General features: G+C 43.7%; 2 protein-coding genes across 3 annotated transcripts; one reads left to right on the forward strand and one right to left on the reverse strand.

The window, feature by feature from the left end:
• The first annotated feature begins 13,109 nt into the window (after positions 1-13,109).
• LOC123137643 (uncharacterized) lies at positions 13,110-19,261 on the forward strand. Of its 2 annotated transcripts, XM_044557464.1 has the most exons (6): positions 13,110-13,257; positions 13,570-13,656; positions 16,087-16,347; positions 17,553-17,684; positions 17,904-18,020; positions 18,739-19,261. In XM_044557464.1, the coding sequence occupies exons 3-6, from the start codon at positions 16,087-16,089 to the stop codon at positions 19,075-19,077; spliced, it is 849 nt and encodes a 282-aa protein (XP_044413399.1). In that variant the 5' UTR covers positions 13,110-13,257; positions 13,570-13,656; the 3' UTR covers positions 19,078-19,261. The 2 variants fall into 2 exon arrangements, with proteins under 2 accessions (XP_044413399.1, XP_044413400.1); XM_044557465.1 differs by lacking the exon at positions 13,570-13,656 and having other exon boundaries at positions 13,111-13,257.
• Positions 19,262-19,654: 393 nt separating this feature from the next.
• On the reverse strand, positions 19,655-22,862 carry LOC123137642 (F-box protein PP2-A13). The gene is made up of 3 exons (XM_044557463.1): positions 22,074-22,862; positions 21,757-21,875; positions 19,655-20,453 (listed from the first exon to the last, which is right to left on the reverse strand). Exons 1-3 carry the CDS (start codon positions 22,419-22,421, stop codon positions 20,024-20,026), a joined length of 897 nt encoding a protein of 298 aa, XP_044413398.1. The 5' UTR covers positions 22,422-22,862; the 3' UTR covers positions 19,655-20,023.
• Between the last annotated feature and the right edge of the window lie 1,789 nt (positions 22,863-24,651).

Consider the following 24,651-nt stretch of genomic DNA (forward strand, 5'->3'; position numbering starts at 1 on the left):
ACTTGCTTCTGCACCGCTTTTGCTTGTGCTTCGGTATTGTGAAGGATGCACAAGGACATGCTTTCGAGGTAATATCATTCTCTTTCGAGAAACACAAAACCATGAGCATGGATATTGTGGATCATAGTACTTGTGATTCTTCCACCATGAGACTTTTTGGTCATCTTGGACCACTCGATTGCACACATGTTAGAAATAGTGCTTTCGTTCATGATTTCCACGTTGCTATGCCTCATGACATATATGCCTTGTGTATGTTGCATCCAACTTGTTCATTATTTGCTACTATCATATGTTTGGGTGCAACAATGTCTTTTCTTCACGTATGCCTTGCACCTTTGATTGTCACATAATTGACTTGATTGCCTCACACATGTTGAACAATTGCTCTTTCCATTGTGTTGGGTGCCACGATATCTTCACTACACCCGATGGACATTATGCTTGGATTGTCTTGCACTTGCCCCATTTGTTTAGACATTTCGCTATATTTGGTGTTGTGAATGATTCCTATGCCTACCATAGACCATTATGCATTCTTGCTATGCCCTTGAGGTAGATGCTTACTCTCTTGTCACACATCTTTGCATCTCTACCTCTCATTTGCATGCTTGTTTCCATGATGTCCTTGATTGTGCTCAATCTATATGCTTAAATGCCATGCCACACTTCTTTGTCAAACCACATGCTATGCTTGATGACGGCACTTGTTGGGTGAATCACCTCTTGAATGCTTGGTTTTTCACTAACGCTAACCACATTTGTTTTTCCAAGTGTTTGTTGTCTTTGCTCCTTTTGAAGGAATTACAAAACGTTGCGACATTGGAGAGTTCCCATTTCAAGCTCCCACATGATGAATACTTGGTGATCATCCACTTCAACACGATGACGCCATCTCTTTCCCATGGTGATTTGGTTCTTGATCCGAGGATGCATCTTTCCCAAGGGGGAGGGGATGATGCGGAGCATCCTACGGCATCACCATGTTAAGAGTCCATTTGGCAAGTTCCACGTGCCACATCTACTTCACATACATAAAGGTGAATCATCTCCTTTCCACGTGTCCATTTGTATCCTTCAAGGATGGTATACTACTTGACCCCTCTCTCGTGTGCATACATAGGTGTGAGCGGAGCTACACATTCATCGAGGAGGAGTCCAAGATCAAGAGTACATGTACACCATCATCGAGGTTGACCACATCAAGGGAGACGAGGAGCATCCACTAGGAAGAAGAAGGAGTCCAAAGGGAACAAGTATGCAAGTCCCAGGCGACCCCATGCACACGGGCCCCCGAGACCCCGTGCCCACGGGATACACAGGGAGCTGACGCTGTAGCACCTCGTGCGCACGGGCTTGTACCGTGCCCATGAGACCCCCGTGCGCACGGGCCCAACTTACCCCGTGCGCACTGGACCATAAGGATAGACGGCCGAAATTCATCTGTTGGGCCTCCTGTAGGACCTTGAGAAGAGGTGTCTAGAGGGGGGGGTGATTAGACACTAAGTACCAAAGTTGCAGTTTTTAAGTTTCTTTGAGTTTAAGTGGAGTTTAGGCACAAGTTTAACATTCACAATACATATCAAGCAAGCATGCAAAGAGTATATGGGCAGCGGAAAGTAAAGCATGCAACTTGCAAGAAAGTAAAGGGAAGGGTTTGGAGGATTTAAACGCAATTGGAGACACGGATGTTTTTGGTGTGGTTCCGATAGGTGGTGCTATCGTACATCCACATTGATGGAGACTTCAACCCACGAAGGGTAACGGTTGCGCGAGTCCACGGAGGGCTCCACCCATGAAGGGTCCACGAAGAAGCAACCTTGTCTATCCCACCATGGCCATCGCCCACGAAGGACTTGCCTCACTAGCGGTAGATCTTCACGAAGTAGGCGATCTCCTTGCCCTTACAAACTCCTTGGTTCAACTCGACAATCTTGTCGGAGGCTCCCAAGTGACACCTAGCCAATCTAGGAGACACCACTCTCCAAGAAGTAACAAATGGTGCGTTGATGATGAACTCCTTGCTCTTGTGCTTCAAATGATAGTCTCCCCAACACTCAACTCTCTCTCATAGGTTTTGGATCTGGTGGAAAGAAGATTTGAGTGGAAAGCAACTTGGGGAAGGCTAGAGATCAAGATTCATATGGTAGGAATGGAATATCTTGGCCTCAACACATGAGTAGGTAGTTCTCTCTCAGAAAATGTATGCTGGAAGTGTAGGTTCAGTCTGATGGCTCTCTCCACGAATGAAGAGGAGGTGGAGGGGTATATATAGCCTCCACACAAAATCTAACCGTTACACACAATCTACCAAACTCGGTGGGACCGAATCGTTAAACTCGGTCAGACCGATTTAGCAAATAATGTGACCGTTAGGGTTTTCGGTGGGACCGAAATGCAACTCGGTGAGACCGATTGGTTAGGGTTAGGGCATAACGTAATCTCGGTAAGACCGATTACACAAACTCGGTGAGACCGATTTGGTAATAAGCTTTCCAGAGAGTTGGTCAGGCAAACTCGGTGGGACCGATTACTCAAACTCGATGGAACCGATTTTGGTAATAAGTTTCTAGAGAGTTTGCATTGTAATCTCGGTAGTACCGATTGCTCAAACTCGGTGAGACCGATTTTGATAATGGACATACACAGAGAGATTACAATCCCATCTCGGTGAGACCGAGATCCCTATCGGTAAGACCGATTTGCTTAGGGTTTGTGGCAGTGGCTATGACTTTGGAATCGGTGGCGCCGGATAGGAAGAATCGGTGTGACCGATTTTGGCTTTGGGTTTAGGTCATTTGTGGAAGTGGGAAAGTAGCTGAGGGTTTTGGAGCATATCACTAAGCACATGAAGCAAGAGGCTCATCAAGCAACACCTCATCCCTCCTTGATAGTATTGGCTTTTCCTATAGACTCAATGTGATCTTGGACCACTAAAATGTAAAATGAAGAGTCTTGAGCTTGAAGCTTGAGCCAATCCTTTGTCCTTAGCATCTTGAAGGAGTTCCCACATCCTTTAGTCCATGCCACTCCATTGTTGAACTTATCTGAAACATACTAGATAAAAGTGTTAGTCCAACAAGAGATATGTTGACATTAATTACCAAAACCACCTATGGAGCACTTGTGCTTTCAATCTCCCCCTTTTTGGTAATTGATGGCAACATACATCAAAGCTTTAGATAAAAGATATAAATAATAGCAAGTAAAGCTTTGGAAAGACATGTAACAAGCATAGGCTCCCCCTACATGTATGCAATCATGTGAATATGGAACATAGAAGCATGTGAGAGCATAAACATGATAGAGAAGGCAATGTGTTACATGTATCTTGGCCATATGCATTAGAGCAAAGGATGTTAAAGAAAATACCTTCATGCTCATGAGTTCTTCTTGCAAACAATATGTACATCAGCAAGAATTCCTCATACACATGATTGTGATGCATATACTTACCTTGTGGTCTTGAGTTGGCTTAGGATGGAATGAACCTGCGTAAACAAAGTTAGATAACACAGATGCATCTACTAACCAAGGCAAACAAAAGAAACCACAAGAATACCAAGACTGGGATGACATGTAGAGAGTGAGTACTAAGTACCACATTGAATTTGACATGTCCCCAAGAGTGAAGATATGCAATGAATTTAAATGATCTCTTTCCCTTTGATGTCTTGCTCCCCCTGAATCTAACATGGGATATTGGGAGAAGATAGGGAACAGAAAATCAAAGCTGAAAGAAAACAGAGCTGAAAGATATAAATGATGATCAGAGCTGATGCATGCTAATGCAAATAGGCACGACAGAACATATGAACATGTCTCTCCCCTCAAGAAGACATGTGGACATCTCTCCTCTTGAACACCAAGCATCTGGGATCCTTGAGAAATATTTTCTACTTAAGTATTCTCTCCCCCTGGAGATCTCTCTCTTCCTTTTGAGGGTCTCTCCCCCTAGAAGGTCTCTCTCTCCCCCCTTAAGAAGGAAGGTGATAAGTTTGATGCTCTCTCTCTTCTCAAATGATAAGCTTTGATGTTCTCTCTCTCCCCCTTTGACATCAATTTCCAAGAAGGGTCTTCTGGAATCTGTCGAATGGGTTTGGTCCTTGAGACACAGAACAAAGCAATGATAAAAATGTGATGCTTGTAGAGGACAAGATTCATTGAGTGGAGCTGGATCAGAAGAAACACAGAATTATGTGGCAAACTGTTTTTCCTGTTATGAAATCGGTGGCACCGAGTGGTATGCTTCGGTCGTACCGAAAAGATTCGGTTGGGCCGAAAATAACAAATCGGTGAAACCGAGTTCATCGCAGAGAAAACACTTGTCACCTCAGCTCACTAGACTAGTAAGATCTCACAAAGATTTGCAAGGAATTTACTGAAAGATGTGCAATGAATTGGAATGCAGAAAATGCAGAGCAAACAGAAAGAAAATCTAGATGAAGTTTTTTTTGAAAGGGGAAACAAATATGCATGAGACAAATGCAAAAACACAGAAAAGAACACAAGAGAACTTCATCTAGAGATGGTCGGCGACAAAGTCACCTATGTTAGAGTATATTGACTTAGGAGTCAAGTGAGATCACTTGATCATAGGTCATACTCATCGTTTAAGCTCAAAATGGGGTTGCCATTTTTCGTTTAAGCATCTTGATGTATTCACATCTTGTCGAGTTGCTTTAGCTCATGACTTGGAGTAAAGCTTCTCTAAGATGGAATAACATACCTTGGTTGGTGGTGTTGTCCATGTAGTTGAACTTGTGTGGGTTGCTCAAGGTTGATGTAGCTCATCAAGAATTTGGAGCACCACTTGGAATTTTAGTCCATCTACCTACATGGGTTAGTTCTTGCAAGGAAGAGCACTTGTGTATCCAAAAATGACAATCATGAAGCTCAACATAGAATTTGTCAAAGGATATGTTTGAGTGGTTTCGTGCTTCCTTGTCTTCAACCACCATAGTGTAGAGACTTGGTGATGTAGAGATTGCTCAAGATATGAGTAGATTACAATCTCATGGAATTTGATTCCACCAAGTACCTACATGGGTTAGATAACATGCAAGATACAAATATATCCAAGACATAAGATTTTCATCATAAGAGAAATATCAAGGATTAGTCATAAGCTCATGTCTTGCATGTATCCAATGGAGTTTCTACTCCAAGTTTGAAGCATCAATGATGTTCAATTCTCCTCTTAACCTGCAAAACACTTTCTCATCAAGAGGTTTAGTGAATATATCCGCTAATTGCTTTTCGGTGCGAACATGCTTAAGATCAATGTCACCCTTAGCAACATGATCTCGAATGAAATGATGACGAACTTCAATATGCTTAGTTCGAGAATGTTGCACAGGATTATGACCAATTTTGATAGCACTTTCATTGTCACAAAGCAATGGAACATGTCTCACATATATCCCATAATCTTTAAGAGTTTGGGTCATCCAAAGTAATTGAGCACAACATGAACCAGCGGCAATATATTCAGCTTCGGCAGTGGATAAGGATACCGAGTTTTGTTTCTTGGAGGACCAAGACACAAGAGATCTACCAAGAAATTGACAAGTACCCGAAGTGGACTTTCTATCAACCTTGTCTCCGGCATAGTCCGAGTCGGAATAGCCAACAAGATCGAAAGAGGCCCTCTTAGGATACCAAATGCCAAAGTTTGGTGTATGGATTAAGTATCTCACTATCCTTTTCACGGCCTTAAGATGACATTCCTTAGGAGCAGCTTGATATCGTGCACACATGCACACACTTAGCATGATATCGGGACGTGAAGCACATAGATATAACAATGAACCGATCATAGAGCGATAAACCTTTTGATCAACCGGTTCACCATCTTTGGTCAAGTCATTATGTCCACTAGTAGGCATGGGTGTAGACATACCTTTGCATTCTTGCATATTGAACTTCTTGAATAAGTCCTTGGTGTACTTCGTTTGAGAAACAAAGGTACCTTCCTTAGTTTGCTTGATTTGCAACCCAAGGAAGAATTTGAGTTCACTCATCATAGACATCTCAAACTTCTCCGACATTAGCTTCCCAAACTTTTCACTAAAATGAGGGTTAGTTGAACCAAATATGATATCATCAACATAAATTTGGCACACAAATAGTTCTCCATTAACCCTTTTAGTAAAAAGAGTAGAATCAATTTTCCCAATTTCAAAGCCTTTTTCAATAAGGAACTTGGTCAAGCATTTATACCAAGCTCTAGGAGCTTGTTTAAGACCATAAAGAGCTTTGTGAAGTTTGTAAACATGATTGGGTTTCTTAGGATTGACAAAGCCGGGAGGTTGCTTAACATAAACTTCCTCCTCTATTTCACCATTTAGAAAAGCACTTTTAATGTCCATTTGGTACAAGGTGATATCATGATGATTAGCATAGGCAAGTAAGATGCGAATGGACTCAAGTCTAGCAACGGGGGCGTAAGTCTCACCATAGTCCATACCTTCGACTTGTGTGTAGCCTTGGGCGACGAGACGTGCTTTGTTGCGAACTACTTGTCCATCTTCATCTTGCTTGTTGCGAAACACCCATTTGGTACCGATGACGTTGTGGTTGTTGTCGGGCTTCTCAACCAATGTCCAAACTTGATTCCTCTCAAAGTTATGTAGCTCTTCATGCATAGCATTTATCCAATCCGGATCTTCCAATGCTTCTTCAACCTTCATAGGTTCAATGCTAGAGATGAAAGAATAGTTTTCACAAAAGTTAGCTAAACGAGTTTTAGAGCGAGTGATTCTCCCGGTTTGAATGTCATTGTAGATTTGCTCGACGGGATGATCTTTAGCAATTCTTGCTCGAACTCGTGAAAGCTTTTGCTTGGGTCTTCGTTGAACATCTTCTTCATCTTGTTCTTCTTCTTCTTGGCCTTCTTCATTGTTGGCATTGTCGTTCTCTTGTCGTGGTGGAGAAGGAGGTTGTTGACGTTCATCTTGATGCACTTCCTCGTTTTCTTCATCTTGGTGTGTCCCACTTGTGGATGCTTCCGTATCAACTCTTGGTTCACCTTGTTGTGAAGTAGAAGCTTCCACTTGGACGGACGAGGTACTCTCCTTCACCTCCGTTGGACGAACCTTGCCAATAGCCAAGTCTTGAATTGCTTCCGAAGGATCTTTGTCACCTACATCAATTGGCAATTGCTCTACTTGCGAGCCGTTAGATTCATCAAACTTCACATCTACCGTCTCTTCAACCTTTCGGGTGAAATTGTTGTAGACACGGTAAGTGTGAGAGTTTGAGCCATAACCTAGTAGGAAACCTTCATGAGATTTAGGAGCAAATTTAGAGCGACGATGCTTATCAAGAATGTAGCACTTTGAGCCGAATACTCGAAAGTATCCAACTTGGGGTTTGTTACCGGTGAGGAGCTCGTATGCCGTCTTGCCGAGTAGCTTGTGAAGATACAAGCGATTTGTTGCATGACAAGCTGTCTCAACCGCTTCTGCCCAAAAGTGCTTCGGCGTCTTGTACTCATCAAGCATCGTTCTCGCCATTTCGATGAGCGTCCGGTTCTTCCTCTCAACAACTCCGTTTTGTTGAGGTGTGTACGTAGCCGAGAACTCGTGTGAAATCCCTTCTTCGTCAAGAAAGGTGTCCACATTTGCGTTCTTGAACTCCGTTCCGTTGTCGCTGCGAACCTTCTTGATCTTCACTTCAAATTGATTTTGGGCCTTCCTAGCGAAGTTTTTGAAGATCTTTTGGACCTGCGATTTATCATCGAGAAAGAACACCCACGTAAATCTTGAAAAATCATCAACTATAACTAGACCAAAAGAATTTCCACCGAGACTCTTGTAAGAGTTGGGACCAAAGAGATCCATGTGAAGTAGCTCGAGTGGCCTCCTTGTAGTCATGATGTTCTTCACGGGATGCCTTCCTCCAACCTGTTTACCTGCCTGACAAGCGCTGCAAAGTCTATCCTTATCAAATATGACATCGTTAACTCCAAGGATATGATTTCCTTTAATAAGCTTGTCAAGGTTTCGCATACCAACATGACCTAATCGTCTATGCCATAACCAACCTTTTGAGGATTTAGCAATGAAGCAAGTTTTAGGTTGAGCCTTTTTAGTGAAATCAACAATGTATAGATCACCTCTACGCACACCGGTAAAGACCATTTTATGATTATCTCGACGAAACACTTGGCAATCTACTTCAGTAAATAGAACATTGAAACCGAAATCAGCAAGTCTAGATACTGAAAGTAAGTTGTAACCAAGAGATTCAACGAGCATGACATTTTGTATGGAGCTATCATGTGATATGGCCACCTTACCGAGGCCAACCACCTTACCCTTTGAGTTGTCACCGAAAGTGACATACTTTCGAGGACTATCATTATCAGCAAGCTCACGAAACATGTCTTTATCTCCGGTCATGTGATCGGTACATCCACTATCAAGAACCCATTCCTTTCCTCCTGACATATATCCCCGAAGATTTGCCATAAGACCAAAGTGTCTCATTGCATCATCAAGATCGAAGTCACTATCATCATCCTCATCATAGTATCCATGTTCAACATCGTCATGTGGTGGATCAAGTCCTAGAGAGGGTGATTCATTAGAATGAGTTTGACAATAATCTTGCTTATGAATTTTTATAGCTTCGGAAATAATATCACTAATAATACCAACATTTCCTTTGGCACGCATAAGGTTTGTAAGCTCAAATAGACGATCACCAAACATAGGATCACTAGTATTCATCTTACTCAAGGCAATAGACTTATGGAGAATTTCATCAAGATTTTTCAAGGAATAATCTGGAAATCATTCCTCGAGAAATTTCCATATGGTGTAGGCACACTTAAAAGTAGGCAAACATCCAAGCAAGTTTCTAGGCAATCCTCTAATGATAAGATCGACAGTTCTAAGATTCCTAATCATGTCAATTGACTCATCATGGGTAGGATGCATAGGATCAACATAAGGTGCACAAGGGCTAGCAATGTACTTGTTAAAATGATATTGATTGAAAATAACAAGCAACTCATTTTTCCACTCATGAAAATACTCCCCATCAAGAATAGGCACTCTATGTCTAATACTCCCAATAGTAGACTCATCCATCTTCCTCCAATGGTGATTAAACCAAAGCAATGGAGACCAATGCTCTGATACCACTTGTAGGACCTTGAGAAGAGGTGTCTAGAGGGGGGGTGATTAGACACTAAGTACCAAAGTTGCAGTTTTTAAGTTTCTTTGAGTTTAAGTGGAGTTTAGGCACAAGTTTAACATTCACAATACATATGAAGCAAGCATGCAAAGAGTATATGGGCAGCGGAAAGTAAAGCATGCAACTTGCAAGAAAGTAAAGGGAAGGGTTTGGAGGATTCAAACGCAATTGGAGACACGGATGTTTTTGGCGTGGTTCCGATAGGTGGTGCTATCGTACATCCACGTTGATGGAGACTTCAACCCACGAAGGGTAACGGCTGCGCGAGTCCACGGAGGGCTCCACCCACGAAGGGTCCACGAAGAAGCAACCTTGTCTATCCCACCATGGCCGTCGCCCACGAAGGACTTGCCTCACTAGCGGTAGATCTTCACGAAGTAGGCGATCTCCTTGCCCTTACAAACTCCTTGGTTCAACTCCACAATCTTGTCGGAGGCTCCCAAGTGACACCTAGCCAATCTAGGAGACACCACTCTCCAAGAAGTAACAAATGGTGCGTTGATGATGAACTCCTTGCTCTTGTGCTTCAAATGATAGTCTCCCCAACACTCAACTCTCTCTCATAGGTTTTGGATCTGGTGGAAAGAAGATTTGAGTGGAAAGCAACTTGGGAAGGCTAGAGATCAAGATTCATATGGTAGGAATGGAATATCTTGGCCTCAACACATGAGTAGGTAGTTCTCTCTCAGAAAATGTATGCTGGAAGTGTAGGTTCGTTCTGATGGCTCTCTCCACGAATGAAGAGGAGGTGGAGGGGTATATATAGCCTCCACACAAAATCTAACCGTTACACACAATCTACCAAACTCGGTGGGACCGAATCGTTAAACTCGGTCAGACCGATTTAGCAAATAATGTGACCGTTAGGATTTTCGGTGGGACCGAAATGCAACTCGGTGAGACCGATTCGGTTAGGGTTAGGGCATAACATAATCTCGGTAAGACCGATTACACAAACTCGGTGAGACCGATTTTGGTAAAAGGCTTTCCAGAGAGTTGGTCAGGCAAACTCGGTGGGACCGATTACTCAAACTTGGTGGAGCCGATTTTGGTAATAAGTTTCCAGAGAGTTTGCATTGTAATCTCGGTAGTACCGATTGCTCAAACTCGGTGAGACCGATTTTGATAATGGACATACACAGAGAGATTACAATCCCATCTCGGTGAGACCGAGATCCCTATCGGTAAGACCGATTTGCTTAGGGTTTGTGGCAGTGGCTATGACTTTTGGAATCGGTGGCGCCGGATAGGAAGAATCGATGTGACCGATTTTGGCTTTGGGTTTAGGTCATTTGTGGAAGTGGGAAAGTAGCTGAGGGTTTTGGAGCATATCACTAAGCACATGAAGCAAGAGGCTCATTAAGCAACACCTCATATCTCCTTGATAGTATTGGCTTTTCCTATAGACTCAATGTGATCTTGGACCACTAAAAATGTAAGATGAAGAGTCTTGAGCTTGTAGCTTGAGCCAATCCTTTGTCCTTAGCATCTTGAAGGAGTTCCCACGTCCTTTAGTCCATGCCACTCCACTGTTGAACTTATCTGAAATATACTAGATAAAAGTGTTAGTCCAACAAGAGATATGTTGACATTAATTACCAAAACTACCTAGGGAGCACTTGTGCTTTCACCTCCACTTCGCCCCCTTCCTCCACCTACCTATATATTTCATACCTAGACCATATGTTAGGGTTAGCAAAGTACATGATATGATCTTGAGAGTTTTGCTCCTATCTACCTTCTCCCATGGAGATGAAGACCTCATAGGAGAAGATCCCTAGTGGATTCAAGACCGCATACAGGGAAGGATCTCTTTAGATCTCAAGACCTCATCTCCCTTTGGGATTTGAGATGAACTTTATCATGTACCCATGTTTCTCTTGTTGTTTATGTACCTTTTGTGAATCTTGTGTGGATTTGAGTCTAGTGGATGTGTGATTTGGGCTTGTTCTTGAGTGTTCCTCTTGTGATTCCCATTTGTGTTCTTCTTGTTCTTGGGGATTTCCCCTCCAATTCGTGAAATATCTCCACTTAGGGTTCCACCCTAGAACACATCTGTTCATCCGGTAGTCCCCACACTCCTCCATGCATACTCTAGTATCTATTGTCAAGTAAATTTCCACAACAATGACTATTTGGATGTAGGTCGAAATCTATCCAAATACTAAGCTTCCTAGATTTGGAGCCTCCTGGTGCGTCACGAGCTATGGTGCATCGCGGGCTGTGCGGGTCACCGAGGGCCCCGCCTATAAGCTTATAGATCTATATAGGTGTATTAGGCTAATTGGTATTCTCGATTTTGAGAAGGTTCTAGAAGGCATTCCTAGTTTTCTATTTTTCTTTCTTTTATATGTTTTCTCTACCAATTTTAATATTTTCCTTTCTTTCTTATACCCTTGTTTGTTTTTTATTTTCTATATCTTTTTTTCCTGTTCTTCTTATCTTTTTAACTTTAATTGTCATTTTCACATTTTAATACATGGACATTTATTAGAATTCCTGAACCTTTATTAAAATTCCTAAATATTTTAGAAAAATCATGTTTTTTTGGAAATCGGCAAGCATTTAAAAAAATTCATGAATATTTTTAAATTTCATGAGCATTTCAAAAGTTTGTGAACAATTTTGAATTTTCCATTTTTTTCCAAATTTGTGAACTTTTTTTGAAATTAAATGTTTTTAAATTTTATAATATGGTTTTTTAGTTTGCAACAATTTTTTTAAATATCCATGAACGTATTTTGATTTAACAAACATTTGTAGGAAAAAGAGACATGCCTTTTTTCTTTTCTTCTGAGCTAGCAGTGGACCGAGCGGATGAAAAGCTAAACAAGTGAGAGCTTTGTGGGCTTGCCCTTTTGAGTGTTATAACAGCAATTTCATAATTTTAACTGGAATAGGAGCTCCCAAGGGCTCACAAAACCATGAAAAACTTACGGTGAGGCAGAAACGTTTAAGGGTAGCACAACCATGCACTAACCAGTTCTCAAAAAAAAAAAACATGCACCGATCAACTCCACTCTCCTCTCATAACAAACACCGTCTTCAACATGATATACATTTACAAACGAAGAAAGCACCGCAAGAACAAAATTATAACCCAAGCTAATGTAGAATAAACCAAAAATAAACATCCGACTACAATAACCTACTCCCTTTGCTTAATATCAGATGTTTTTGACACCGTCATAGACTCTAAGAACATCTTATAAAAAGTTATAGAGGAAGTACATCTCCATCTCTATATTATACTAATTAAATGGAATGTACGGTTTCATGTTTCATTTTTTCTCACCACCCCTTTTTCCAACCTTCCTCACATAATAATTAATCACCTTAATTTACTTATTTTTGAACCAATTTTAACATTTCTCTTTTGCCACTCTTAGCTTTGACAATTATCACAATTGCCATTTCATGGCAAAATCAAAAATTTCAGTGGCAATTATGATATATTGTCAAAAGCTAAGAGTGGCACAAGTGAAATAAAATTATTTTGCTTTTGCCACAGAATGACAATTGTGATAATTGTCAACAACTAAGAGTGGCAAAAGTGAAATATCAAAATCTAAAGTGGCGTAAGAAAAATTGACAAAATCCGGTGAATGGGTGGACAAAACCAAAATCCGTCGTGTTTGATATTTTTTGTCCAATTTGTTGAAATATAGTTATACTGCTACGGTTGGATGGCCAGCTCCCGCATGATGTCAACAAATTGGTCTCCACCGGTCCGCAGACGGACAAGCGGTGCCCGGTTTAGGTTTTAGGAGATGTCCTAACCCACAAATGAAAAACAACGTGGCAAAGAGTGCTTTGGCTCTAGTTCAAAACAATGTGGCTGTGGAATTCAGTTCTGAATATCGGGGCCACCAATACCAAAGCTGTATCGAAACTACCTTGCGCGCCCGCGGTTGCCTAAAAAAAAAAGAAGAAAAAACTGCGCGCCCGCGGCCTCGGTTTTGTGCAATTGGCTGGCGGCCTGGCGCTCCACCCCGTGCGTCCTTCAGTCCTTCTATCCAAAAGCGCGACGGAGAGACTCCCGGCGGCGAGCAGGTCAGTGCCCTCCGTCTCTCTCCGTACGCTTTCCAACATCCCGCGCCGCAGTCATCTCCCCGTTCCCGCTCTCTCCTGGACCCGCCCCCCTCCCCGCTGCCCCGCATCTCGGCCTCCGTGGCGGTGGCGGGCTGCTCGACGCCGCCGTCGTCCCGGGCATCCGCCGCCTGCCACCTCCCCATCCTCCTCCCATTCCTGTGACCTCCTCCTGAGCCCCATATCCATCCCTTTCCCCGTCGCCCCTTCCTCTTACAACCTTCTCCATTGGAGCAGCTCGACATGAACCCTAATCCTCTGCTGCTGGTTTTTTAGATTGTCCTGTTGTTCTATCCGATTGTGCACTGCTGGTTGTCCTGCTCTTCCAGCTGATTGCAGTGGTGTTCTTCTTGCAGTTTGAAGGTAATTCTTCATCCAAACTTGCGACAAAGAATCTACCGCCGTCTTGTTGTATGCCATGCATGTTTTTTTGTGTGTACACAACATCTTGCAAGCAGATAGTAGCAGAATCATGTCAGGTCAATTAGAGATGGTTTCTTGCATGGATGCTGAAAATAAAAGTAGCAGCAGGAGAAGAATTGTGTTGACAAAATTGTACTTTGAATTAGGTGTTCTTGCGCTAGCATATCTCAGCACACAAAGGGGAGGGGATAATTTAGGCAGCTTTAGTGACGATGAGCAAAGGCATAATCTTAGGAAGTATTTGCCCAAAGAGATGTATGATGGTTCCGAAGTGTCTTGCTATGATGCATTGTGTTTAACTAAGTAAAACTTCCATGACTTGTGCACCATATTGCGTGAGAAGTGTGGCTTCTGTGACGGTGTACATGTTACCGTAGAAGAAAAGGTTGCTATGTTCTTGTTGGTAGTTGTACATGGTCTTAAAATAAGGTTGCTGTGTGGCACTTACAAGCGGTCTTTAGAGTTGGTTTCTTGTATGGATGCTGAAAATAAGAGAAGCAGGGGAAGGATTAGTTGTACCAAATGGTACGGCTCTCTCTCTCTCTCTCTTGACATTTGAATTATTTTCTTTACTTGTTAGAGCAACTCTAGCAAAATTGTCAAAACAGTCTGAACTCCATATTTACCATCAGTTTGGAGTTTTTGGCCAAAAGGTTCCTCTAGTAGATTCGTCATTCCACACTCATTGCCATAATTTTTGAAGCGCCCTCCATGCTTGCCCCTCCAGCCTCCATATTTGCAGTCTGCAAGCCCATTTTTGGAGTGCGCTCCATCCACAAAATTTGTGTCCCGATGGAAATTTCAGGCTGTGGTCTTCATCCTCTTCCCTCCCGAGCAAAGAGCAGCCTTCGTCGCCATCGCCACCTTCTCCTGCTCCTCGCTGCTGCCTTCTGCCCTCGTCCACATCCACCAACGTGTTCGCGTCGTCGCCAAGGTCAAGGCTCTCCTCTAGATCTAGGTGGGGTTCCTCCTGATCATGTGCGAGCTTCAACGGGGCTCGGGAGGTCGACGCGTAGCTCCTCCCGCCGTGAGCACTCGCAGCCACCATGGAGCGACCAACCTTGCCCTCAAGGCGCAGCGATGTGGGATTGAAGGAGACACGGGGTGTGTTGTTCGGCGGCCCTTGACGTGGACGGCGGCTAACGGAGTAGCACTGAGGCTGGCGCGTTGGTGACCCCTCCACAAGCGAGCGCCAAACCCTCTGCCCTTCGCTTCTATTTCTCCCGCTGCACTAGCGTGTGGCAGCAGCGATGCAGGTTTGGCTGGAGCACACGAAGCGCGACCGACGGAGCACCGGTGTGATCGTGCATGGCTGGGTGGCGAGGGAAAGAGAGGCGTTGAGGCGTGGCGGTGCAACCCTAGCAAGATTTGTGCGTGATGCGTGGCGGGTGAAGCAGCTGGAGCGGACTAGGACGACGGATTGGGAGCCGGCGCGGGCGGGCAAAGTCGAGCCGGCGGATGGGGGACCTAGAGGGGTGGCGGCGCCAGTGGAGAACGGCGGTGGCCAGGCAGCAGCGGCGGGAGCAGCATCAGTCGTCCAAGAGGAGGAGGCAGCGGCACAAGATGGGACCAAGCACAAGTTGCTCGTCCGGAGAGAAAAAAAAAACTAGGGCTCTAATACCATGTTAGGAAATATGCAACTTGTATTCCCAGGTGGCCATAGGCCAGTATATGTGTGGTACAATATGCAAAAAGCCCCTTATAGAACGGGGAAAATACAAAAGGTACACAGCTAAATATATATAACTAGTTTGGTCAGCATCACCCAGTCATCACGTGCACATTTCTCATGCCCCGTTGAATCTCAACTCTGAGAAGCAATGGATAATGCATTAAGTCATCCATAGTATGGATGATGAAGGGGGACATGAGACAACAGGGATGCTTATTCACTTGCACTCAGCAAAAACAGGGAAGGTGCGACTGGTTTCTCTTCCTTCAGCTTTCGCAGACTCGTGGTGGCCTGCGCTGCGCCTGGCTGGGTCAATGCTACAAAAGGTGAAGCCAGTACTGCAATGTGCAATGCCTCTCCGGTCAACAAGAGGGTCCGCAACTGGCGTGACTTCTGTTGCGCATCACCAGATAATGATGTGGAACTGCAATGCGTTAATAAATAATAATTATTTGGTGTAAATAGCTGCACAAAACCTCAGCAATGATACATTTCTAGTTGCATTTATGTAAGAGCATCAAGAGTTTGCCTTTACCAACTCAGATTGTATCACCTCATACCAGATTTAAGTGTTTGATAGCATATGTCTAGTTGCTTTACTTTGTAGAGAAGAGCATAGTAGACAGGTTTTTTTTTCCTGTTCAGGTGTCTGCATTCATGATTTTTACACTAATTGCTTATGAGCATGCCATTTGTAGATGGATCTGAAGGACAGCCTCTCCAGATTTAAGCAGCAGCAGGAGAGGTGCCAGTCATCTTTGGCCAGCATAGCTGCAAGCCAAGCTTCAACCACAAAACCAAAGCACAGGGCCCAACCGATTAATGCTCCATCTGCTCCAGCAAGGCCTGCACAACCTATTAAATTTTCAAACGATACAGAAAGGCTGCAACATATTAATTCAATTAGGAAATCTCCTGTTGGGGCACAGATCAAACTTGTCATTGAACTGCTTTACAAGGTACTTCTTGCTAAGCTAGAACATTATTTGTTCCCCACTCTAATGTAAACTGGCAAATTTCTTCCCCTGTTAAGGCGTTGCAAATTCTTTCGTTGATCCTGCAAATCATCATGGTAATGCATTCTAAAAGAAGTATTCTGCTAGTTGAGTTTATATGCCAGTAATTGTTATGATTCTCCATGTGGAATTAATTAATATTTAGGGTTTAGGCTGATAATTTATTCCACCTTCTTTTCTGGCCTCGGTCAGTGACGTCTTTTCTCTCAGGATTCTCTTGCAAGCTTTTGATGAATTCCATGAATTCAGGTAGATGATTCTCCAGCATAACCCTAATAACACTGGAGTTGACATTTGGATTTATAAGTGGGGGTCATCTTTCTCTGCCTCCAAAACCTATAGGTTCTCTTTCGATCATATTCAGGCCCTTATTTTTCTCAAACCGGTTCTGGAACTCTAAATGCACCTCCAAGATTAAGGCATTTGTTTGGTTTCTGCTTAATGACAGTCTCAATAATAAGGGCGTGTTGCAGAGACGGAATTTCCAGGTCAGGAACAATTGTTAACTATGTGCTCTGCGAGGATGGCCACCTTGATACCAGAGATCACCTCTTCTTGAATTGCCACTTGAGCATGGAGTGTTGGGTGCCGATCAATCTACATTTGGATAGTGATCTGGGGATGGAGAACATGATTGTTTTACCCAGGGGGTCCTTCAGCAAACCCTTCTTCATGGAGGCTTTCTCTGTTTGGAGCATTTGAAAACAGAGAAACTGTAAAATCTTTGACAATGGACCGTAGTTTAGGCGCTTTGCCCTTCCTCTTGAAGTGGGGCCTTTCCCTTTTTCCTTTCAGAATGAACTATGGAGTAGGAGCCTAACATTCCCCTTATAGGCTGGCTTGATGATCTGGGCTAAGCCCGTCCGCTCCTCTCTCTTCTGTATGTAGCTGTCGTATATTTATTCTTGTAAATATTTATGTTCTTAATAAAATTCTACTGTCGGGGCCTTCCCTACGCCTACAGTTTTTCGAAGTATAAAAAGCAAATATGAACAGTATTATAACAATTTTCTACCATGGTTTGCTTTGTGCGCATTAATATTCTTTGGCTTTAGAAGTTGTAAATATCTTCACCAAGAGCATTATGTGAACCTTCTTTATAAACTGCAGTGCTGTGTCTCACTCCTGGAATCGATATTTTACTGCAGACAAGACAAGCTTTTACAGCAGAGCAGATAAATGATGCAACTTACGTTGATATCAATGGTAATAAGGCTGTCTTTGACAGTCTGAGGAATAACCTCAAAGTACACTATGATGGGAGGCGTTTCTCATACAAGGTAATTGCTACTTACTAGTTATGCTTTTACGTAGCTTGAATCTTCTAAGTGCTTCTTACTTCATATATAATATTCTTTTTGTAATTGATATGAAGATACTTTTAATTGTATTACTGAACAAAACATCAGAAATGTGTTATGTCCATAGACTTATCTTTCTGTTTGAAGTTGAATTAGTTAAGAGGTGTCAGTGTTATTTGGTTGTTGGAACTTGTGCAGTCCAAGCATGATCTGGAGGGGAAAGATCAACTACTTGATTTGATAAGGTGTCACCAGGAGGGTCTTGCTGTTGTGGAAGTGAAGGATGCATACCCAAGTGTATTGGAAGATTTGCAGGTGAGAATATGTGACCCTAATTCTCCTGAAGGTGATATACTTTGTGGTTTCTTGGTTAACTGTTTATGGTACCCAGACTTTGTAATGTTTCAATCAATCTTGCAGCCATGTGCCTAAAGCTTGGTTTATCCCCAATCTACTTGGATATTTGTTGTTTCACCCAATGGTACTTAATACTTCTCATTTTAACTCTGGACTTCAGAGTACCACGATGGGAGGTTTAGTGGTCACTCATGTTTCTTAGCATCTAGACCTGGTAAAATTACCAATGTCATGCCTTGTTGAAATGCTGTCAGTCCTCCTGGACAGTTTTGAGGTACCATGAGTTGTGTTGACATCATGAGAATATTTGTTTATGTAGGAAGTTTCCAAGTAATTCTGTAAGAGGGCACAAATCAGTCCTGCAAGCTCTGAACAACAAGAGGGCTCCGTAAATAAGAGTTGTTTCATATGGCTTTCTTTTGGTCTGGTAGCATATCTATTGCCTGTTTTGGTTTCATACGAGTTTAATCGCCCTTAAATTTTGTTAAATATGTGGTGCCTATTGAAGTATTAAAGCATGAGTGTGAGCAAAGCTAAATTTTAATTTTAGAGTGCATGTGTTTCTGTACATATGTTTCTTTATGATGGGTAATCTTGAGTGCCATGATTTGTGTACACTACTACACATATGTTATACATTGCGTAGATCTTTATAACCCATATTGTTGGCTTCTAGGCTCTGAAGGCAGCAGGTGAAGTTTGGCTGTTGTCAAACATGGATTCACAGGAGGACATTGTTTACCCTAATGATCCAAAAGTGAAGATCAAGGTTGATGATGACCTGAAGGAGCTCTTCCGTGGGATTGAGTTACCACGTGATATGTTTGATATCGAAAAGGAGCTCCAGAAGAACGGCATGAAGCCGATGACCGACACCACCAAACGACGAGCAGCAGCCCAGATCCATGGTGTGAAACCCAAGGCTAAGCCTAAGAAGAAGCAACGCGAGATAACTAAACGGACCAAGCTCACGAATGCCCATCTGCCTGAGCTGTTCCAGCATCTTAAATCTTGATTGTGCCGTGATCAGCAACTCCGATGTATTTCGTTTCATCCTACCTCTAGTTAATGTCATCGCAATTTTATGTGTGCCTGCAGCCCTAGTTTGTGGTTATGTGAGCTCCAAGATCTTGATCTGAGAGCCCTGTTGTGTGTAGCATAATCTGACTTGAAGAGTTTGAGATTGTTTTTGATGATCATAATCCTCTCAAAACTGCCATGGTGTAGCATGCCCCATGGAACGGGTTATTTCGTTCCGGTGGAATGTTTGGCTGCTAGTGGTAGGCTGTGCGTGCGTTTGTTAACCGGAATGAGTGTATGTATGTGTATGTGAGTATATGTTTGTTCTGTGTTTAGTAAAAAATAAAGTAGTAGTATGAAATTACAGGCATCTGCTGCCCAGGTGAGAAAGTGGAAGCAACCAATCGTTTTTTTTTTCAGATTTAGCATCCAATTTAGATATGTATTCAACAAATTTGATGGCAAAAATGTCCCCGATCCCAAGGTTAGGCACCGGCGCTCCGAGCACATCAACATCAGCCCGATAGTATCATTCTCATACATTCAAGCTGATGCATGAAAACAAACCCAAATGGCCAAGAAGATAAAATTAGTTATAATCATAGGGCGACGCGGAGGAACACCCAGCTCGCCAAACATCAGTATGCTGATGAAAGTTACAGATGAAGATGGTATTGACCGCTTATTACACGACTAGTACTGTGCACTCCGCAAATAACATGTCAAGTTAACCTGCTTCTAGATCTCCCCTACCTCCCTAGCTGTGTAACTATCACTACAAAGAATACAGAACAAAATGCAAAACTCTCATCAGAAAGGAAGAAGAAAGAAAATGATATATACAAGGACCTTCAGATAAGAATGGACAGGAAAAATACTAGCCATCTCCCTCTGAATTGCCTCGTGTCGCTGCAGCACTGCAGCCACTCTGCAAAATCTCATCACATGTAGACCGTGTTCATGTTCTCGCGCCGATACCCTTTCGGATATATCGCAACTGAATCAACGCACAAACCACCTTTCGTATGGGTGCAGTCAATCTGCATCATTGAATACTTCAGGCTGGTCAGCTCATCCGAGTTCGAGATGACAAAATCACCCACGTGGTAGAGAATCCAGCTTCCCGGTCCATCTAGATAATACTCCGATGTAGCCTGCTGTTCGTCCGATGTTGAGAGCTGGAACCGCGTGGGTCTGGCATCCCACCCATGAATGAGCTCAGTTCCACAAACCCGACGACCCATGCGTCTGTGCGCTCGACCCAGGTGAAGACGGAAAAACAGGCTGTATGAACCTGCAGGGAAGCAGAAATCAAGCTCCCCACCCACTTCAAGCCACCAAATTTGCTGAAGATAGGCAACACTATGGAATCTGAAATAGCACACGGAAGAAACTCAGCAAACCTCCATTTACCAGAATATGTAGGAAAAAATATAACATGAAGGATGAAATGATCGAAGGACTAGGAAATGTAGAAAAAATAACAAGACTAATAACCTGATAGTAGAACTTGTAATCAAGCGTTTCATAAGTCACAATCTCTGAAGCTGATAACCCTAAACCCAGTATATGGCTGACTATATGCAAGAAAACATCAATACATACAAATGCTTTATAATGGAATACTAGGTACACTCCAGGATATGATTAGAAACGTACTTGACGAATACCTCACTTATGAAAAAAGTAATGCCAGTACAAAGCAACACAAATTACTACAATGTACATCAAAATTAAATAACTTTGAGACAAAGGGAAAACATAAATACTCTTTTAAGGCACTATACGTGTATTCAAATTTTTAAATGCAAAAGTAAAATATGCCTTTAAATACCTTATCTATGCATCAAAATGTCCCCCTCTAATGTGTGACCATGTCTCACTCAGATTATTCACTCTCCATATCCCATACGCTCAAGGCAAGAAGGTTATTTCATAAAATAATTCTATTCCCACCAGGCCACCATATATTTTCCAATATATCTTTTCCTTTCAGAGAACCTCTTCTGTTGATCTATCTCTGTTTGTAGTCGGTTAATGTGGGAATTTCTTTTTATAGTATGTTGTTCTCTTTTTTAGCTGATTAATACGGGAATTTCCAGCCCCACAGAGCAAATATGAACACTCATTTTAATGTCTCTTAATATATCATAATAGATCTGTGTCAGAGGAAATGTTTTACTTCTCACTGATCACTATCTCCTGAATTAGTAGTGTTGCATATTTCACTCTAGTTTATGCTAATACAAGGTTAACATCCAATGACTGGAATCAAGTAGCCTGCAAAATTAGCAACATTTAGGCATTTTGAGGTTAACTGCTGACTTCAAAATGATTTTCCTAATTTGGAAAATTGGCTCTTATCAACTAAGTATACCATGAAACTATGCAATAGCCTAACCAGCTACAGAGTATAACAGCATTATATAATCACATTAAAGAGTATACATTAGTTAAATAGGATTAAGCAAAACAACCCAGCAATGAAGTAAAAAACAGCATGCAAAATAGGTTCTTTAGGAGTTAAGAAAGAATATATCAGCGATACTCCAGTGCATACGGCTTTAAACCTGAATCAGAAAACCAACTGCTGAGATGGTTTCTTCAATGGCAACTATTGGAATTCACATCTCAGAGAAAAAATGTATAAAGGTCAGCAAGAGGAAGAAATTACCTTGATTCCTCTGTGACAAGGTGGCTCCAATATCTTCGGTCATCTATACCTGTGATAGCCATCGCTTTTGAGGAGATGGACATACAAAGACCTCCCTTGTTCTTCTCGATCCAGAATTCCTGCCATTGACAGCATGGTTGCCTTTTAAGCAGAACAATTCATTTCAAGCAAGAACTACAGCTAAACCAATCAGACATGAACAAAAAAGGAAACAGAAATCCTCTCCAGTTTCCAGTATTAGCCGATATATCTGTTCAATTAATCATCTACGTACATGACATAATAATACAAGCTGCCATAAAAGATTATAGTTCTACCTTTGTACCGGCATCAAATGGAGTAGGTCGGCACAGGCGGGCGTAAATCCCCTTCTTAGTAGATATAGGGGAGCAGGGCTTGACATTGCCGTCTCCGTCGCCATCGCCCTCATCATCAGCGGCAGCTGCGAGGGCCGCAAGGTACCGGTAGTTAGCGGGCAGCTTGCCGGCCCAGACGCAGTCCGCAGATGCGGCGCCCCGGAAGGCGCGGTTGAGGCAGGCTACTTGGCAGATCTCCGGCGGGTCAAGGTTGAGCAGCACCGCCGCCACGCAGCTCTCCGGCATGTCGCCGAGAGACGTCTCACCCCAATCGGCATCCGCGCCAAGGATGCTCGATCCCGTCCCCATCTAAGACCAAACTGCGCGGATTATGGCAGCCTTCCTTGCAGACGTAGCACCCGGCGCTTCAGATTTGCCGAGCGAAGGTAGGATTGGAGCCAAGAAACCGCCAATTGGCTTTCTACCAGGGCGAGCACAAATCAAGAATCACACATGCGGAGCCAAATTACAGCCGAATACAAGCATTTGCGCGGCCGATTCGATCAAAGGGTCGCACCTTCCGACCCCCGCTGGCCTCAAATCGACCAGAAAATGCTCCGAATTCCCAACTTTCGCGAGAATGGAACCCAAATTGATGGGAAAACCTGGGCCTGAATCGAGAGGCGAATCGAACCCCGCGACAAAAGATTTCCTCGAATGGAAGGGGAGGAGCGCTGGGAGGAAACGGGGAGATTTTTCGGAGGCCTTTTAAAGAAGAGAATCGGTCCACCGCCCCCCCTGCCCCGGTATTGATACACGGCCATACGGTAGGTCGCTTACCTACTGACCGTATAACAAACATTGCCGTTTGGGTCCAATTGTTTACTGTAGTTATTGTCTTCGGCCCCGAAAGATTAGCACAATGGCATAGGACGGGACGACAGTGGATAACGTAGGATAGTGGCACATTTATGTGCAAGTAGTTTGCGCGGATTTGATTCGATTGGATTTGAAATGGATTAAGTTCGAATTTAGTACTACGTACTTCCTATTCCCAAGGGAGGTGCCGCTATTGAACCGATAAAATTTATTAAAAAAATATTTTTTTAGATACTCCTCATTGTAAACATACAAAATGATTTTTATGTGATTATGTTTTAGTATAATGAAATCAAATGATCAGTGCAATTGCCAGCTGAAACAAAGAACTATCTTTATGAGGGTGTCTATTTGGCTCCGAGCTCATCTGCTCCCATGGTGAATAACAAATTTTAAAAAATATACCGGAAAACTTTTTTAAACCTGATTTTTTTTTGCATGGAAGATGCTTAGGTGCGTGAGAGCATCTACAATCGGACCCCTCAAACCCGTCTCAAGCGACCGGACAAGCCATCCGGTCACGATTTTTTGACCCAGACAGGTCCTTCAAACGCCCCGGGCTGACCCGCACCCCCATATTCAACCCAAATATATGGCGGATATGAGGGCGCCCGGGCACGCCCACCATGTCGGACTGACGAAGGGGTCCTGTCGGATTTCGGGTTCCGGCAGACCCTTGAGGTTCGAACACTGGGGTGCGCGCGGAGATTCAACCCTCTGCCGGCTCGCTCCTCGCCGAATCGCTAGGACCTAAACTACCAAACAGAACAGCACAAGAGACACAAGATTTATACTGGTTCAGGCCACCATTGTGGTGTAATACCCTACTCTAGTGTGTGGTGTGGTGAATTGCCTCTTGGGCTTGATGATGAACAATACAAGGCAGAACAGCCTCGCGAGGGTCTGTTCTTGGTTGGTGCGACGAACAGCTAGGAGGAGTTCAACCGCTCTATCTACTGGTTTCTCGGTGAGGATCAAGAAGATGCCTCTACCTTGGGGGTGGCTAGTCCTATTTATAGGCAAAGGCCCTGGGTCTCTTCCCAAATATTGAGCGGGAAGGGCGCCAACAATTGGCCATTTTGAAGGGGAACAGCGGGTACACTTATCCTGACTAAAGTTGGTCCTCGCCTGTCAAAGGCTCTGGTGGTGACGCCGGCTTGGGCTCCACAATGACTTTCTTCCGGCCGTTGGGCTGGTCTTGGTCTTGTTGCACCGAAATGGACGCCTTTGCTTGATGCTCTCGCCTGCGCTTGCTCCCTTTGCACCAAAGAGGAAAGGAGGACACTGCGCGGGCTGGCGCCCGACTGGCGCCCTTGGTCGTCATGGCTTGCGTCATGGGCACCTCCCGAGGTACCCCGCCTTGAACTCTTCGCCTCCTCATGAGCCAGCCTGACGAGGCCATGCCTGAGGAAGCTCCTTGTCGTCTGCCCCGCGAGGCTTGGCCCCTCGCGAGGGTCTTGAGCTTGTGTTGATGAAGATAGGCTGTGCTGGGCCTCCTTTGAGCCACGCCGCAGGCTGCAGGCAGGCAAGTCTGGGGACCCCCGTTCCCAGAACGCCGACAGTTGCCCCCGGGCCCACGGCGCGCCCGAACTTGGCCGAGCAGAGAGGCGAAAGGGCAAGTGCGAAGCGTCGCGGGCCCTAACAGCCTGCGGCCTTGGGCGCCGCGTGGCGGTTGATTGGACGTGGGCGGCACTGTTCCCCCACGCCTCCTTATTTCGTG

The sequence above is a fragment of the Triticum aestivum genome, chromosome 6B (assembly GCF_018294505.1).
Source record: "Triticum aestivum cultivar Chinese Spring chromosome 6B, IWGSC CS RefSeq v2.1, whole genome shotgun sequence".
Lineage (NCBI taxonomy): Eukaryota > Viridiplantae > Streptophyta > Magnoliopsida > Poales > Poaceae > Triticum > Triticum aestivum.